Source organism: Alosa alosa, chromosome 22, assembly GCF_017589495.1.
Source record: "Alosa alosa isolate M-15738 ecotype Scorff River chromosome 22, AALO_Geno_1.1, whole genome shotgun sequence".
NCBI lineage: Eukaryota > Metazoa > Chordata > Actinopteri > Clupeiformes > Clupeidae > Alosa > Alosa alosa.
In genome coordinates, this window is record NC_063210.1 from 7099251 (window position 1) to 7116615 (window position 17365).

Genomic DNA, 17365 nt, shown 5'->3' on the forward strand with positions numbered 1-17365 from the left:
GTTCAGTAAGTCAGGACCTTATTATTCATTTGTAAGTGGCCATTCATTCCTTACAGGCCCAGCCGTGATCCTGTAATTACTTAGACCCCACTGGGTGTTTCAAAGCAGCGTCAATCATGTTGTCACCTTACACCTCCGAAGCTGTGAAGGTCATGTGCGCTGGGATCCTTTGAAAACCATGATGATGACATCAAACGTACATTTATGAGAAACAGAACAGGGGAAAAAATATATTTTCACACAAACATTTACATACTTCACATTCTTCGCCTAGGTGGTCTCCAGATGTTACAAGTGCTTTGAACAAACACTGTTCAGATTCATCCAACAGTGGTAGGATATGTCCTAATCACTTAATTATGACCCTCTTTTAACGACTTAAACCTTCATTTGATGGTTATATATTAATTTCTTCACAATTGGAAATGCCACCACTTCCATAGCTTCTCTGCAGGCAGTTGGTGACGTTGACTTTTTAGTGACGTATCTGCTTTCTAGTGAATGGCAAAATGATAGCATTGCAAAATATTTGGTAGCTGGGGGGTCAGCGTTGGGAGGAAGTGTTGCGACAGCAGGGTGAGGTGAGGATGACGCACTGGGCTTGCAGTGTGGTTGCGTTGATTCCCCTGACCTCAGCGTGGGGTCACTGAGGCTGAGACTGATTCACCCAGGAGGTGAATTCTGGGACTTCCAGCAGACTGGCAGCTCACAGACCCCCCCCTAGACATATATACACACACACACACACACACACACACACACACACACACACACACACACACACATACACAGTCTCTCTCTCTCTCTCTCTCTCTCTCTCTCTCATGAACACACTCATGCACTCACACTTGCTTACTCATGCTCATGCGCACAGACATGCTTTCTATCTATCACAGGCCCACTCACACATTCACACACACACACTCACACACGGGTAAAGATACACAGACACACTTAAACCCATCCGACAGGGCAGCGTACGGCACGGGTCACCGGCTGGAAACTTTTCCACCCTCTTCCTCCCCAGTGGCACAGCCGCCCCCACATCACGCACGGCCCCCACTGCCAGTCTCGCGCTTCTCTACTACGCTGTGTGGCCGTCCTGTGGTCAGTTGTTGTTTTGAGTGGCGATTTCTTTGGAACTGGGTTAGATGTACATCGGACCAGATCAGTTATGAGAGGTTTACGTTCCGTCATGATGTATCTGTCCTCAGTAAAATGATAGTCTTTACTTTACATTTCCCAGACTTGGCTAAACCTAAACATGTGCTTTGCTGTTATGCTGTCATGCCACCAAGGCGGGTTCCATTATTTTTCAATTGTTTTGTGAGACCTCTTTTGAATGACCTAAACCAAATGTAAAAAAAAGAATTTTGATAAAATCTTTAATTAAATTGAATCTCCCAGCAGTACGAATGTCTCTCAGGGAGAGGACATCTAAGATCACTTTTAAGATTACTGTTTTCATTTTGTGGAACTGGCTGTGTAAACTAGTCGTCATGAGCAAGGCTTGTTTTGCTTGTGGTGTAGTGTGGTATGTTCGCGCTGTGCTTGGGGAGGTAAGGGTTAACACAGCCGTGCCGTGTCTGTGTGTGTGTGTGTGTGTGAATACTCCCTGCCTTCCTCTCCTCCTACTAGAGGGAAGTACTCACAACTTTGTTAGCAAGCTCTCCCAGAGAGAAACAGAGTGTGTGAGAGAGAGGGAGAGAGAGAAAGAAAAGGAGAGAAAGAGAAAAGACGAAGGAGCATGAAGGAGGCAGTGATTTAGTGAAGGCACACCAAGGAGTGAGCTCCGTCCAGGCCTTTTCCCCTGGCTCTTCTCCGTGCGGCTGTGTGGCAGTGTGTGGAAGCTGAGCAGTAGCATCCCGACCCAGCAGCGCCCGGCCCAGGGACAAGCATGGCCTGTCTAGGACTGGAGACGCGTCCGATTTGCAGAGCCGCTTGCCCATCAGGTGCTGGTCACTCTCCTCTTTATTATGCCGTTATTGACCGCTGAATGCTGTAGTGGAGCTGGGATGCGGTTTTCAGTTTGTTCTTTTCATGATGTACTGATGTCTAAATTGTGTGGAGAGTATTTGTCAGGATTTGTCACACTATTTTGTCACAGATTTTATTTTGATTTGGTGAGGTTAACTCTATAGGTTTACCTATCAGTGACTGCATCTGCTTTCAGTTCTCGGAAATGAATCAATTTGTGTGTTATGTGTGTTTGTGTGCGTGCGTGTGTGTGTGTGTGTGTGTGTGTGTGTGTGTGTGTGTGTGTGTGTTTGTGTGCACGTGTCTGTGTGTGTGTCTTTATGCATGTTGACATACCAGTGGTATTCCGCTTTGATACCAGTAAATCCTCCTCAGCCTTCCTATTGTTTTGCATCTGCGCAGACGTTTTTGTTTGAAAAGCGTGCAGTTTTTCTCACTCAATGATTAGCCTAACCGTAAGGAAACGTCGTCCACAGCAGACCAAACAGGAAGCGGCTGGTGATTGTTCCCATCCCTCTAAGTAAGTGTGTGTGTGTGTGTGTGTGTGTATGGGGGGGAGTCCAACCACAGCTTAGATGAGTCAACCCTGGCGGAGAATCAGCAGATTCACTCTGGAGGTGGGGGGACCACCCCAACGACATGATAATACAACCAGCCAGACAGTGTTATCTGAACTGAGTCATCTTTAGTTAAATATCAAATGTGGTGAGATGAGAGACTGTCTCGTGTCTTCTCCTCTTCAGCAAGCAAGAGGAAGGCTCTGGAAGGCCTTGGAGGTCTGTGTTTGTTTTCCGAAATATTTGAAGTATTCCGTATGAAATATCCCAAACTAGAGCGTAGTGTTGTGGTTGATCCATAGCATGTGGTTTTGAGAAGGAGGAGAAGTTGTGGAGTAAGTTCAGATGTACCTTTGACAACTTTCAGTCAAAATACTGCTACTCTTGGTTGGCTTGGATTCAGTGAAGTGATTTAGGTGCAAAGCCAGAGAAGGCACAACGCAGATGCCTGGCAGTCAGGTTATTTTTTTGGCAAACTAATCTCAAAGATATTTTTTTTGTTGCCTTTTTTGCACTTAATAGGTCTGTCAGCAGCCGAACAAACCATAATTATCTTTGCAGAAGTTGGCAGAGTTTGGCAGTCTGTGTCTGGGTCCAAAAACATCACGGCAGACATGAATTCTCACTGCCACGCCAGCCTGACAGCCAGCCTAATCTTGGCTCATCCATTTTGCGACCAACGTGATTGGACTTTCCCTCTGTGGGCTCTGTGTTGACAGAGACGGCTACCAGCGGCTCTAGAGGACACATCTTAACTGCAACCTTTTTCAACTTAAAAAGCGCGTCTTCCGCCACAAATGTGTAACATTTTAACCAGCTCTGGGTTACGAACGCCGTTTTTTTTACGTCCAGCTGGAGTCGATTGAGTGGGCAGCTCTGTGACCTTCGAAAGTGGCCTTGCGCAACACGGGAGTTCCTTATGGCTTCGTGGCCTTCTCTTGCTCCCCTGCCCATTTAATCCTCTGACCCTGGGCTGGCGTCATTCGCTCCAGGCGGACCGAGAGACTTGAGAGGTGATGGACAGTGGTTTTGGACGTTTCCAGCCACATTCACTGCTCTCTCACGTGGAGGCTGTTTTAAACATTTTCAGTAGCAGTTACGCAGTCCATCAGGGTAAATGTTCCCAAGGAGACATTTTTACTCCGGCTGAGGGAGCTATTCGTGGAGCACTTATCTGCATTTTGGAAACCAACACACACAAAAAAAAACATACTTTTTGATACATGCTGTCCAGTGCAGGCCATTAAATCTAATTAGACAGAAACATGGATTACCTCATACTGGTAAAACACTGGCAGTAACCTCCCATGGTCTGGCATTTCAAATGCTATATGGAATGGACCTTCTACTGTGATGCTAAGGTGGGGTAATGTTGAGTTAGTAACAATAAGTGAGTGTCAATCACTTCTATGGGCGACAGGAATAATTGTGTTTGTTCAATTGGGTGTTATGTAATGTGGCCTTGCCAGAAAGGAAGTGTGGGTGGGTTTCTCGAGTGAGTCCAGCCTCTGTGTGTGTGTGTGTGTGTGTGTGTGTGTGTGTGTGTGTGTGTGTGTGTGTGTGTGTGTGTGTGTGTGTGTGTGTGTGTGTGTGTGTGTGTGTGTGTGTGCACATTTGTCTGTTCACGAGATGACATCCTCCTGTGTGGAGATCATTGGGCAATTGTTTTTACACTGAGGAAGCTCATCCCAGTCTCTGTCTTCCTTCCTACCCTCCCTCTCTCTCTCTCTCTCTCTCTCTCTCTCTCTCTCTCTCTCTCTCTCTCTCTCTCTCTCTCTCTCTCTCTCTCTCTCTCTCTCTCTCTCTCTCTCTCTCTCTCTCTCTCTCTCCCTCTCTTTCTCTCCCTCCCTCCCTCTCTCTCTCTCTCTCTCTCTCTCTCTCTCTCTCTCTCCTCTCTCCCTCCCGTCTCCAGTGCTCCAGTTGAGGCTCCAGCAGAGGCCTTGCAGCAGCTCGTGACCAGGGCATCATGCCCGCGTGAGTACCATGCCCGGCCCTGTGCCAGCGCCTTGCGCCAGTCTCGTGCAGCTCCAGCCTCACTCCATTTCATCCTAGTTATGCTTCATGCTAAAGACATTAGCCCTTATTTGGCCGCACTCTCTCTCTACGTTCTACACTAACACTGTTATTTTTCTATGAGGGAATATAAAATACCTCCTTCGTCTCATCCGCTGATGTAACTCCCGAGTTGAACCAACTGAGCGTTTTTGTTGTCCATTTGCCATTGTGATACTATTAGACTAATACATGGTCATTACAATACTATTAGACTGACTGTTTTGTTTTTGTCCCTGTGTATTTACAAATAGTGTTGGCTGGAATGCCTTTGACCCCCCACAGGTGGAGAATAAGTAGCCCCGAGTCATTACCTTGTGCTCGTAAAAAGGGTCTGTGGCATTATCACACCAAGGCCAAATCTAAATAAGCAGAGCTGGCCAAAATGGCATCGCAACAAGCCGAGTTTTCCAAAAGTATGCAACTAAAGCCACTTTGCAGTGTGACTGCCAGCCCAAGCTAGTGTGTGTGTGTGTGTGTGTGTGTGTGTGTGTGTGGTGAGTGCGTACATGTGTGAGTGCATGTGCACTTGTGAGTATGCGTGCATGTGTCTGTGTGTGGGAGGGAAGTGTTTGCTTTTGAGTGCATGCACATGCTTGTGAGCATGTGTGTGTGTGTGTTGTGCTTGTGAAGGTGTGTATGCACTGCTGGCAGCGTTGTGAGTGTCTGGTGTGATGGATAGGTGCGGAGTGGGCAGGAGATTGCTCACATCTGTCTTCATTATGAAGTGGAAACTGAGCCCGTGGAGAGATTGCGCAGATAGAGCTTTAGTCACTCCGGGAGCAGCCGCACACACACGTCACCGTAGTAACAGTAGCCCCTCTCCAGTCCTTTTGGACTAATCCCAGAATTACCCTTTCTCCACGACGCCTCAGCCTGTCTGTGTGTGTGTGACGGCTTCGGTTTTTATGTGTGGAATGCATATCTGCGTGTGTGTGTGTGTGTGTGTGTGTGCGCGTGTGTGTGTGTGGAGAAGCGGAGAGCGAGAGACTCTCTGTGTGTCAAACTCAAAATTTATCTCTCCTCGCAGCCCTGAAGAGCCCGGCAGCGTTCCACGAGCAGATCCGGAGCCTGGAGAGAGCCAGGGTAAGAGCCAGCCTCCCCCCATCCCCATCCCCATCCCCACCCCCACCCCCATCCCCAGCACCTCTCCCTCCCACTGGGCCTCCATCAGCAGCACATCCCCCCTAAACCCCAGTAGATCACTGAGAGATCCAGGGCCTGGACCTGTAATGTGACACCTATGGATCATAGTGATGGAGAGTGGCGGCGTTGTCCCAGCGCCTATGAATGTGTTTATGATTAGGCCTGGGCTTTCATGTGCGTCTGCATAGGGTCCTCTCAGGGCCTCTCGGCCTGCCCCAGCCTGCTTTCTCAATGGATTATCTGTTGAATGAAGCGTCATGGCTTTAGTATGGAGCTGATCCTGTGTGTGTTTGTGTGTATAGCGCTTTTTCGCTTATCACGTCATTTGCCAGGCTTTCATGTCTCTTTGAAGGCGTGCTTGTAGAGACCCCCTCCTCTTCTTCTACCCTTTTTGAATGGTGTATTTGTTGAATGGAGAGGTATAATCCTTTGAAGTGTGTCTGTGTGTGTGTGTGTGTGTGTGTGTGTGTGTGTGTGTATGGGGGTTTATGGGTGTGTGTGTGTGACTATTCACCCCTGATTAACACATCTCCCGCAGACGGAAAATTTCCTGAAGCACAAGATCCGTAGTCGGCCCGAGAGGTCAGAGCTGGTGCGCATGCACATACTGCAAGGTGAGCCTCTCCTCTCCTCTCCTCTCCTCTCCTCTTCTCTCCTCTCTTCTCCTGTCCTCGCTGCTCCTCTCCTCCTCTCTTCTTTTCTTCTCTCCTGACCTATCTCATCTCTCCTCTCCACTCTTCTCTCTCCTCTCCTCTCTGCTTTTCTCTCTCCTTTCCTCTCCTCTCCTCTCCTCTCTCCTCTCCGGTCTTCTCTCTCCTCTTTCCTCTCCTCTGTTCTCTCATCTCTCCTCTCCTCTCCTCTCCTGTTTGCTCTCCTCAGGGAACCCCAGCCCCTTTAGTTCAGGCAAATGGAGACTGATGTATCTGTTTGTGGAAAATAATAAAAAAGTTTTGGTGGAGATACTGCCAAAGGTTTTTCTCCTCTGGGACTCTTCTCTCTCCTCTCTCCTCTCCACTCTTCTCTCTCCTCTCATCTCTCCTCTCCACTCTTCTCTCTCCTCTCATCTCTCCTTTCCACTCTTCTCTCTCCTCTCCGCTTTTCTCTCTCCTTTCCTCTCCTCTCCTCTCTCCTCTCCTCTCTTCTCCCCTCTCCTCTCCTCTCCTCTCCTCTCCCCTCTTCTCTCTCCTCTCCTCTCTTCTCCCCTCTCCGGTCTTCTCTCTCTCCTCTTTTCCCCTCCTCTCTCCTCTCCTCTCTTCTCCTCTCCTCTCCTCTCCTCCTCTCCTCTCCCCTCTTCTCTCTCCTCTCCTCTCTTCTCCCCTCTCCGGTCTTCTCCTCTCCTCTCCTCTCTCCTCTCCCCTCTTCTCTCTCCTCTCCTCTTCTCTCTCCTTTCCTCTCCTCTCAGGTCTTCTCTTCTCCCCTCTCCTCTCCTCTCCCTCTCTCCTCTCCTCTCCTCTCCTCTCCTCCTCTCTTCTCTCCTCTCCTCTCCTCTCCTCTCTCCCTTCCTTTCCTCTCCTCTCCTCTCCTTCTCCCCTCTCCGGTCTTCTCTCTCCTCTCCTCTCCTCTCCCCTTTCCTCCTCTTCTCTCCTCTCTTTCCCTCTCCTCTCCTTTCCTCTCCTCCCTCTCCTTCTCTCTCCTCTCCTCTCTTCTCCCCTCTCCGGTCTTCTCTCTCCTCTCCTCTCCTCTCCCTCCTCTCCTCTCCTTTCCTTTCCCCTCTCCTCTCTCCTCTCCTCTCTTCTCCCCTCTCCGGTCTCTCTCTTCTCCTCTCCCCTCTCCTCTCCTCATCTCTCCTCTCTTCTCTTCTCTTTGCTCTCCTCAGGGAACTCCAGCCCCTTTAGTTCAGGCAAATGGAGACTGATGTATCTTTTCCCAGAAGGCCAATAAATAACCACATAGCTTTACCAGAAAGCCAACAGTTATTAATTCTGTAGCTGCCTGTGTTTTGTTATGTCATGTTTGACTAATGTAGATCCTAATGCTTGGAAAGGCAACCAAATATTTACTGAATTACGCCTCTCATTAAGAGGCTTTAGTCCAGTTTTCAGACGCCCTGTTACTTCCCTCGTGTGTGAAGTGAAGGGAAGTGAAGTGAAGATTGCTGTTTCGCTCGCTGATTGGTCCCCCACACACTCTTGCAGAGACGCTCGCGGAGCCTTCTCTGCAGGCCACCCAGCTGAAGCTGAAGCGGGCACGGCTGGCCGATGACCTTAATGAGAAGCTGGCCCAGCGGCCCGGCCCTATGGAGCTGGTGGAGAAGAACATCCTGCCCGTGGACTCCAGCCTCAAAGAGGCCATCATCGGTAACCATGATATCTCAAAACTCCCATACACATACACACATACACACACACACACACACACACCCATACACACACACACATACACATAAACACACACACACACACAACACAGCGCGTATGTAATTATATAGTGATTCTAGCAAATCATTTGGCCAAGGGAGAGAGTGAACTCTCAGTCTCAGTGGGGTAATAAACCTCCAGCTTGCCCACCACCGTCCACACCCTACTGTCCCCCACTTCAGCAAGTCAAAGCACAAAGCTTAAGAGCCGAGCTAACTGGTGTGTCAGACCACAGAGCGCATACTCAACGTGGCGGCGTAGTGACAGCACTTTGTTTGTCACAGGACCCCTTTAGATAGAAAAAAAGGACATAAATCTGGAGGTTTGAAGAGAAATATGCGCCTGCCTACATGTGCTGTGGGCTTTGGCCTTCAGGTGCAGCCTTTGTCACGGCCCTGATAAGAGGAGTATTGATGGCACTGTGCCACAGCTCTGGGACAGGAGGAATGCAGTCAATAGATCAGAGCAGGCCGAGGGCCTGCCAGTCGAATGAGAAAATGTGTTCTTGGTGTCAACCGTGTATAAAAAATGTGCCTCTACTAGGATGAGTCATTAATACATTTCAGATAGTCACAGACACATGTGCGCACACACACACACACACACACACACACACACACACACACACACACACACACACACACACACACACACACACACACACATAACAAACTCACATGCATACTCATAGCTCACCACCACCCACACACACATATGATACACAACACACAGACACACATGCATACTGTGTATTCTTTTGTAGCTAACCCACCTAACCTGCTACTGTCCAGAAACATCCAGTGACAGTGTCCCCACCATCGTTCCTCCAGATGGGCAGATGCAGTACCCAAAGACGCTGGAGTTTGAGGAGGACAGCAGCGACGCGCTCTCGCCGGAACAGCCGGCCAGCCAGGAGTCCCAGTGCTCCGCCCCGTCTCCAGCAGACACCAGGCTGCCAGAGACACCCTCTCCTATAGCCAGCACCACAGCACGGGTACAAACTGCAACCACCTCCCGCTGAACACCACACCACAGCACCAGTCAGAGCCAGAGCACTTGGACTGCACCACAGTCACACACAGCACGAGCACCACAGCCAGACAATGGCACAGTCAGCTCCGTGCTCAGACACTAGACCACAACCAGACAGAGTGTGGTGCACTGCACCATATGTGCACCATACACGTCAGAACAGATAACACACACACACACACAGACACACACACACACACACACACACACACAAACACGCACACAAACACAAGACAAACACACAACACTGAGCTCTTGGACTGCACCACAGTCACACACAGCACGAGCACCACAGCCAGACAATGGCACAGTCCGCTCCGTGCTCAGACACTAGACCACGACCAGACAGAGTGTGGTGCACTGCACCATATGTGCACCATACACGTTAGAACAGATAACACACACACACACACACACACACACACACACACACACACACACAAATGTATACACACACACACACACACACACACACACACACTCTGCCTGACTGTATGCGGTGTCCCATTCCACAAAGAGTGGAATCCTTGATATGATAATGAAGTGCACCTGGAGAGATGACTCATTGCATTCAGCAGCACATCTGAAGCTGGCTTCCTCTGAAGTGCAGAGTCATGAAATCCTCCTCTTCCTTTTCTTCCTCGGCGGCGGTTGTGGCAAACGTGTTTTTTTTTTTCATCTGCTTCTGTTTTTGTCGACAGCCGAGTCCCCCGGTCCCCCAGGCCGTGTCCGACTTCTTCAAGCCCTTCCCCAGCAGCGAGCCTCCGCCGCTGCTGCCGCCGCACCCCCCGGCCGCCCCCGCCATCCCTCAGACGCCCACCACTCCTGCCCCGACAAAGCCCGCTCCCACGCTGGTGAAGGTGAGACTGCTGCCTCACGCAAACCCCCCCTGCTGAGTGCCATCTGGGCCCATAACAAAACAAATGCTGGTGTTGTGAGCATCTCTTTAACCACAAGTGACTCAGTCTCCTAGCTTTTCTGACCTTCTGTCTCCCCCATTCATCTTCCTCTCTTTGTCTGCCCTTTTCAATCTCTCTCCCCTCCTCTCTCTCTCTCTCTCTCTCTCTTCTTCCATCTCTCTCCTCTCCTCTCCTCCCCCCTCTCTCTCTCTTCTTCCCTCTCCATCTCTCTCCTCTCCTCTCCTCTCCTCCCCTCTCCACAGCAAAGCCAGCCCAAGCTGCCAGGGGACAAGAGCCGCAGCAAGAAGAGCAAGGAGGCCAAGCCGCGCGTCAAGAAGCTCAAGTACCACCAGTACATCCCGCCAGACCAGAAGCAGGAGCTCCACGAGGCGCCCATGGACTCGTCCTACGCCCGGCTGCTCCAGCAGCAGCAGCTCTTCCTGCAGCTGCAGATCCTCAGCCAGCAGCAGCAGCAGCACTACAACTACCAGGCCATCCTGCCTGCGCCCAGTATCAAGTGCGTCCGGCTACGCCCGGCAGGCCCCAACCCCCCGCGGGACTTTACGAAAGGGCTTTGATGATTTCTGCACGTAGCTGTTTAAGTGCCATTAGATAGATGCGTTCGAAGTGTGAGCGTGGTAATTGATTTGGAAGAGATAATGAAAAAATCTTTCTGCTCAGCTTGGGTTATTTAAGCAATAAGCCCTAGGAGGGTTCAGTTATTTTGGAACAGCTGGTGTGACGGTTAATACACATAAAACGCAAAGTTCCATAAAATGTAAGACGCATGCAGCAACAAAAAACTATATTTAGTAATTCATAAATGATCATTCCGTCAAGAAATATATTTATTCTAGCTGAATAGTTGCCAAGCAACACAGATGCAGCAATATGCAATAATTAGTAATTTAGAACGCAATGTGGTAAACGTGAAGGGTTGCAGAGTTACAATGGCTGTGAACACCATTCAGCCAGTCAGAATCAAGAACTGGAACTATCCATTTTAGCATTCTGTTTTTGTTTGCTATTGTAAGTATCGTTAAGCAAATATTTTAGGTTGGTGAATTATTATTGGTGAATAAAGAAGGGGCTTTATTACAGTTTCGATTCAAGTTTAATACAGCAAAGCACATCACAGCCACATATCAGTGTGATTCATAGACCCACAAAATGTAAGCTTTCTGTAAGTATGTATGAATAATACGTAGAGCAGGAATGATGCTCTTGCAAAGATATGTCCCCTGTTTGACCACATGCAATCCATCTGAAAGGGGACGACTGCCAGAGTGCACTAGGCCCTTAAATACAGTATAGAACAGCAGAAACCACATCCATAGGAGCTGTTGACTAAGCACAGGCCCACAAGGAGACTGTGCATAATTGATATGCTGATGTCTAAGGTCTGGCCCCGTTCCTCAGTTGGGATCGGTCTGCTTGGAGGAGAAGGCACCCACAGCATATCTAATGGCCTGCTGGTGGCTTACCATTTTGGCCCACGTTTGTCACCAGATGTATAAAGGTTATGAATGTTTATCAAGCCGCAAAATGGCTTGAAACACTAATGTTGTTTTTTCCAATTGCCCACGGGACAATTACCGAGTTTCCAATAACAAGTCCGGTTCGGCAATATCAATTAATTGACGGATGCGGGGGAGGGTCCAGCTTCCTGTTCCGCTGGTTGTACGCAGGCGGCACATGTGGTGGATTTATTTGGACTCCAGTTCTGGTTCTGCCTGAGCATTGTTTGAGCATTTAAGCGTTTGTTTATTGAATGAGAGAGGGACAAAGAGGGAGGGAGGGAGGGAGGGAGAGAGGGAGGGAGGGAGGGAGAGAGGCAGAACAGAACAGTGAGCGGAAGAGTTGTTTCCTCCGGTGCTTAATAATAACCCCCCCCTCTCCTCCTCTCTCTCTTTCTCTCCATCACTCCTTCCTTCCCTTAATGCCTTTTTCTTCATCTCTCCTTCCTTCCTCCTGCCCTCTCTCTGCACTTCACTCTACCCCCCAACCTCTCCTCTCTCAATCTGTCTCCTTGTTCTATCTCTCTTTTCATCTCCATTTCCTTCTTTGCTCCCTCGTCTTTACTTTACCTCCTCATATCTCTCCATGACTTTACTTCCTCTCTTTCTTTCTCTCTCCCTCTCTCTCTCTCTCTCTCTCTCCCTGCTTTTCTTTCTTTACCCATTCATTTCATTCCATCTATTTCTTTCCACTTTTCTTTCTCTAAATGTTTCCCTCCATCTCTCTCTCTCTCTCTCTCTCTGTCTGTCCGTTTGTCCGTCTACAGGCCGGTAGTGGAGGGTCAGACTGGAGGTGCGGCGGTGGCTCTGAACAGCACCAGCAGTCTGCCCGCCTCCATCGTGGTGTCACTGCCCACGGCTGCCCCTGCCGCGCCCACGGCAGCCCCTGCCAAACCCAACCACAACCCCAGCAACCGCAAGGTGGGCACGCTACCTGCCAACCTGGAAGAGATGAAGGTGAGCAGCGCTTAGTTGCGGCGCACATTTAGTGTGCACATTGCATCTGGAAGTTAGCAGCAGCCAAATGCTGGTAACCAATGAGAGTAGCCATCTGATTTTTAGAAACAAGATAATGATGATGAATTTGAACCAATTTTCTGTCAGTGGCTGGTAGATGTTCACATTTTGAAAAATTTCCTACCCTGCATCTGAAGCCTCTGAGGTCAGAAGTGTGCAGTTATTTTATACACTTCCATACTGGAACTTGTGTGTCTTGTGTTCCACCTTCTTTGGTTTTGTTTTTGTTCTCTGTCTAGTCCTTTCAAAAGACAACACAACTTGTAGATTTCAGCAAACCTCTGGCAGAGGCCATGTCTCGGTCCCTATTTTCAGCTGAGCGTAACAGAGCGTAACAGGGTTGTTGTCGTTTTTGTCAGGTGGCCGAACTGAAGATGGAGCTGAAGCTGCGTGGCCTGCCCGTCTCTGGCACCAAGACGGACCTCATTGAGCGGCTCAAGCCCTACCAGGACAGCCCCGCGCCGCCGACTCCCGCCAGCTCTGCTGCCGCGCTTGCCACCAGCACGCCAATGGAGGTCTCCACGGCCTCTCTGTCTCCGGGCCAGCATCCCCCCATGGAGAGCATGGCCTCCACGCCCCCCGTCTCCCCCATGCCCACCGACCCCACCAAGGACGACCCCGCGGCGGGCCCGGACGGCCAGACGGGGACGGTCAACGGGCCGGCGCGGGCGCCGGAGGAGCGCGACCGGCAGCTGCACGAGAAGGAGCGGCAGATCGAGGAGCTCCTGCGCAAGCTGGAGCACGAGCAGCGGCTGGTGGAGGCGCTCAAGATGCAGCTGGAGGTGGAGAAGAGGAGCGGCGTCAGCCCCAGCCAATCAGAGCCTCCTCCGCCAGCCCCGCCTCCCCTGCCGCCTCCTCCTCTCGTCCTGAGCGCCTCCTCCTCAGAGAGCGGCCCCCGCGGCGGTCCCGCGCCTCTGTTCGCCGCCGTGTCCCCGGTAAAGACTGAGCACCGCGCGCCGGCCAACTGCACGCTGGGGGGACAGGGCTCCCCGCGCCTGGTCAAGCTGGAGGAGGCGCACGCCACCCAGGTGAACAGCATCTCCGCAGCGCCTCCGCCCCAGCCCCAGCCTCAGCAGCTGCCCCAGTTCCTCATCAGCCACCAGGGCATGCAACAGGTGCTGACCCAGCCGCAGGCCGCCCTCATCGCCGCCCAGCACGCCGGCTCGCCCATCGTGCTGCCCGTCTCGCTGCCCAACAACACGGGCACCATCCAGCTGCCCACCGTCACCAGTGTCAAACTACAGGTACCACCACATTACTCGATCTCTCACAGCCCACAGCCAACACAGTAGATTCATGGACTAGATTCAAAATGACATTTCCCATGCATGAACTACAGCAATCCTGAGGCGTGTTGGAGCAGTGAACTGACCCACCGATGTTTGTGCTTAGGGTCTGACTCATGGTATTAAATGTACAAATAGATTTTGCCAGGTTATTAAATCAGCTAGACTTCAGTTAGACTTTGTACTTTGCCTGTCACTTACTGTAAATCCAGGCCCTCTATTTCAAACAATGACCTCAGCGCAGGATGACGACAGCACAAAATGGCCGCTGTGTGTGTGGAGTCCCAGCCCTTTCCTAGAGGACGGAGACATTTCCTGTAGCTGTTCCAGTCCTGCTCTGGCACACCTAGCCGTTTGGTTGGGGAATATTAGGATAGGGTGTGTCTGTGTCAAGCTGCTACAAATGGGAGGAAGTGTTGGTGTTCCCTGAGGAAGCTGTTGAACTCCTAAATGGCTTAGAATGGATTGGGTCGATGAGACATGAGCTTGTTGGCCAATTTTTTATTCCTAATGGATGAACAGTCTCATTAGTTTCTTTGGACTTAAGTAGGTGTGCTATTAGTACATACAGTGTTTTACTGTAAGTGGTCAAGTCTACTGTGGATGAATTGGTTTCCTGTGAAGAGACTCAGAAAGACTCCAATGCCATTGCAATTTTCAATTAAGCCACTGTGCCATTTGAAGTACATGTCTGTTTGGAGTTGAGCCACTTCAAAGGCAACTACGATATGACATGAAAGCACTGTCAGAAGAGATTTAATTTACCACATCAATCAGTTGCTGTGTTAATGTATCACCCTCCCTCCCTCCGCCAGCCCATCCTCCAGGCGACGGTGTCCCCCCAGACCCCCGGCCTGATCCAGACCCCCGTGGCCCAGCTTCAGCCCCCTAAACCAGAGAGCCCCTCCGCCCAGCAGCTCTCCAACCACAACCACTTAGTACAGGTCAGTCTGTTCCCTCAACGCTCGACATCGATCCAACAACTTCAATCAATCACTCTGGCCACATAAATATGTTTCTCAGACTTGTCTCTTTCTTTTGGTTGTTGTTGTGAAGGGAACATAAATCCTGCTCTGCTTCACTTCTTTAGTCAGATGTTTATTTTAATTTATTTATTTTTTTTTTCAACTTTATTGGGAGACCCGATAAATCTGTCCTGCCTTGTTTCAAATCTGAAGGTCAGAGCTACACAATGCCGTCAGAAGTCTGTCCAACTCATATTTTTCAGCGAGATAAGCCCATGACATGTTTTTCCATATACACACACATACACTCACTCGATCACTCGTCCACACACGAGCAGGAGTGATTGAAGAAGGCTGGATATCGGGTGTCCTCGAGGAATCTGAGTAACAAGCGTAGATCATTGTCTGGGAGGCCGATCAAAGCCAGGCCTGCGAGAGCCTTATCAGGTGACTCGGGGATTGACTTGTCGGGTGTGTGGTCATTTGAGGCCATCCATCGTGGAAGTGCTCTAGTCTCACCTCAGTGCCATTACTTTCCCTCAGATACAAAACAATACATTCAATTGGATTAACAGCCTATGGGCCTCATTTGTGTCATTGGACACATTGGCCAGTCATTGACCTGTTGAAAAGCATACCTCCGATGGAGGCTGCCACCGGCTTCAGAAGCGTCGTTCTTGTGTAATTGTAGCTTTGTCCCTGGCGCCATGTGTCGGCCACACTAGAGCGCCACAGCTCCAGGCTAGCAGACAGGTGGGGCGTCCGTCTCTCGCAGGGCAGGTGAGAGGAGGAGGGCTGAGGAGGATCCAGGTGTCTGGTCTGGTGCGGTGGCGGGCCCGAGGAGCTTGGCGCCTGGCCGAGGGAGGGAGCTGGCTGCAGGCCCACGGGAACCCAAGCTCGGGGGAAGGGGGGGGGGGAGATGAGAGCGATAGCACTCTCGCCGAAAGAAGGAAGCCCCAAGCTCTGGAGCCTCGCCAGCTTGCCAGTCAGCCAACGCTACCCAACACGGCCTCACCTGACCTGGACCATACTCACATTCACACTTACACACTTACACACACACAAACACACACCACACACACACACACGCACACACACACACACACACACAGGCAAGAGGTAGATGGAGTGACTTACAGGATTAACCTGAGCAGCACTGCTCGTTAAGGAGGCTCCCTGGTGGTTTTGGGAAAAGGCTGACTCATGCGGTACAGGATTAGACGGGGATGCTGGGGTGGGAGGGGGTGAGGTACTGGTTTTGGTCCATGTTGGAATGCTTTGAGTTGCTTTACACCACTTTTGGTTGAGACTCCTTTGTGGGATGTTTTCCCTTTAAGGGTATTGTATTTGGGGGGCGGCTCATCCGTGTCAGGTCTAGGTTTGGGTTAAGGTGAGATTGTGTGATGTTACACAGGACATTTGGTGAAGTGCTCATGATCCCCTGCATGTTCTGCCATACAGACACTGCCTGTGTGCACCACTTCTGGCTTCCAGCACTGCCTCACTGAGAGCCGGGTAGGCCCAGAGGGGCCCCAGTGTTTCCTGAGCACCTCCCCAGACAACAGGCTCTCTCCCCGGGGCTCTCCTGGACACGTCTCCAATGGCCCTCTGAGCAAGGTACCACCACCATTATAATGTCTCCGTCTGTATTCATAATACTTTTCAATAATTTGAATTCAACTCTATAGTTTTATCTGCAGTAGGCCATATAGATTGTATGGTGTAGTGTTGCTGGAATGCGGCCTGTTGTATGGTATGTTGTGTTGTGCTTAAGCGCTGTGTTGTGTGTGTGTGTGTGTGGTGTGTTGTTGCACTGTGTTGTGCTGTGCTATAATGCCTTAAGCGCTGTGTGTTGTGTGTGTGTGTGTGTGTGTGTGTGGTGTGTTGTTGCACTGCGTTGTGCTGTGCTATAATGCCTTAAGCGCTGTGTGTGTGGTGTGTTGTTGCACTGCATTGTGCTGTGTGTGTGTGTGTGTGTGTGTGTGTGGTATGTTGTTGCACTGCGTTGTGCTGTGCTATAATGCCTTAAGCGCTGTGTTGTGTGTGTTGTGTGTGGTGTGTTGCACTGCGTTGTGCTGTGCTATAATTCCCTAATCATTGTGTTGTGTGTGTGTGTGTGTGTGTGTGTGTGTGTGTGTGTGTGTGTGTGGTGTGTTGTTGCACTGCGTTGTGCTGTGCTATAATGCCTTAAGCGCTGTGTTGTGTGTGTGTGTGTGTGTGTGTGCGTTGTGCTGTACTATAATGCCTTCTGTCTGTGTCCAGTCCCCAGTCCAGTCCCAGCCCACCTTCATCCTGCAGCCCACCACCTTCGCCAGCATCCCCAAGAGCAAAGAGCCGCCAGCCTATGAGGACGCAGTCAAACAGAGTCGCAGCATGCAGAACGCTGCTCTCGCACAGGTACACACACCAGCGCTCTCACACACACACACTGATGCAGCGACACCAACACAAGTAACCACCAGCAGTGTGTGCATGGCAAAGGTGTAAGGAAACCAAGACACAACACTTTCCTCATAGATAGATAGATAGATAGATACATTGATGCACACACACATACATA

The 17365-nt window shown here is 50.5% G+C and overlaps 1 protein-coding gene across 1 annotated transcript in view; it reads left to right on the forward strand.

The window, feature by feature from the left end:
- The window catches only part of mrtfba (myocardin related transcription factor Ba), a 40679-nt gene that overhangs the window by 14754 nt on the left and 8560 nt on the right, over positions 1 to 17365 (forward strand). Inside the window, 13 exon segments of the mRNA XM_048232420.1 lie at positions 4447 to 4470; positions 4473 to 4508; positions 5617 to 5672; positions 6271 to 6346; positions 7868 to 8029; positions 8920 to 9083; positions 9823 to 9981; positions 10284 to 10537; positions 12305 to 12494; positions 12914 to 13798; positions 14656 to 14784; positions 16267 to 16422; positions 17068 to 17202. Of these exon segments, the coding sequence (XP_048088377.1) occupies positions 4447 to 4470; positions 4473 to 4508; positions 5617 to 5672; positions 6271 to 6346; positions 7868 to 8029; positions 8920 to 9083; positions 9823 to 9981; positions 10284 to 10537; positions 12305 to 12494; positions 12914 to 13798; positions 14656 to 14784; positions 16267 to 16422; positions 17068 to 17202 (2426 nt within the window).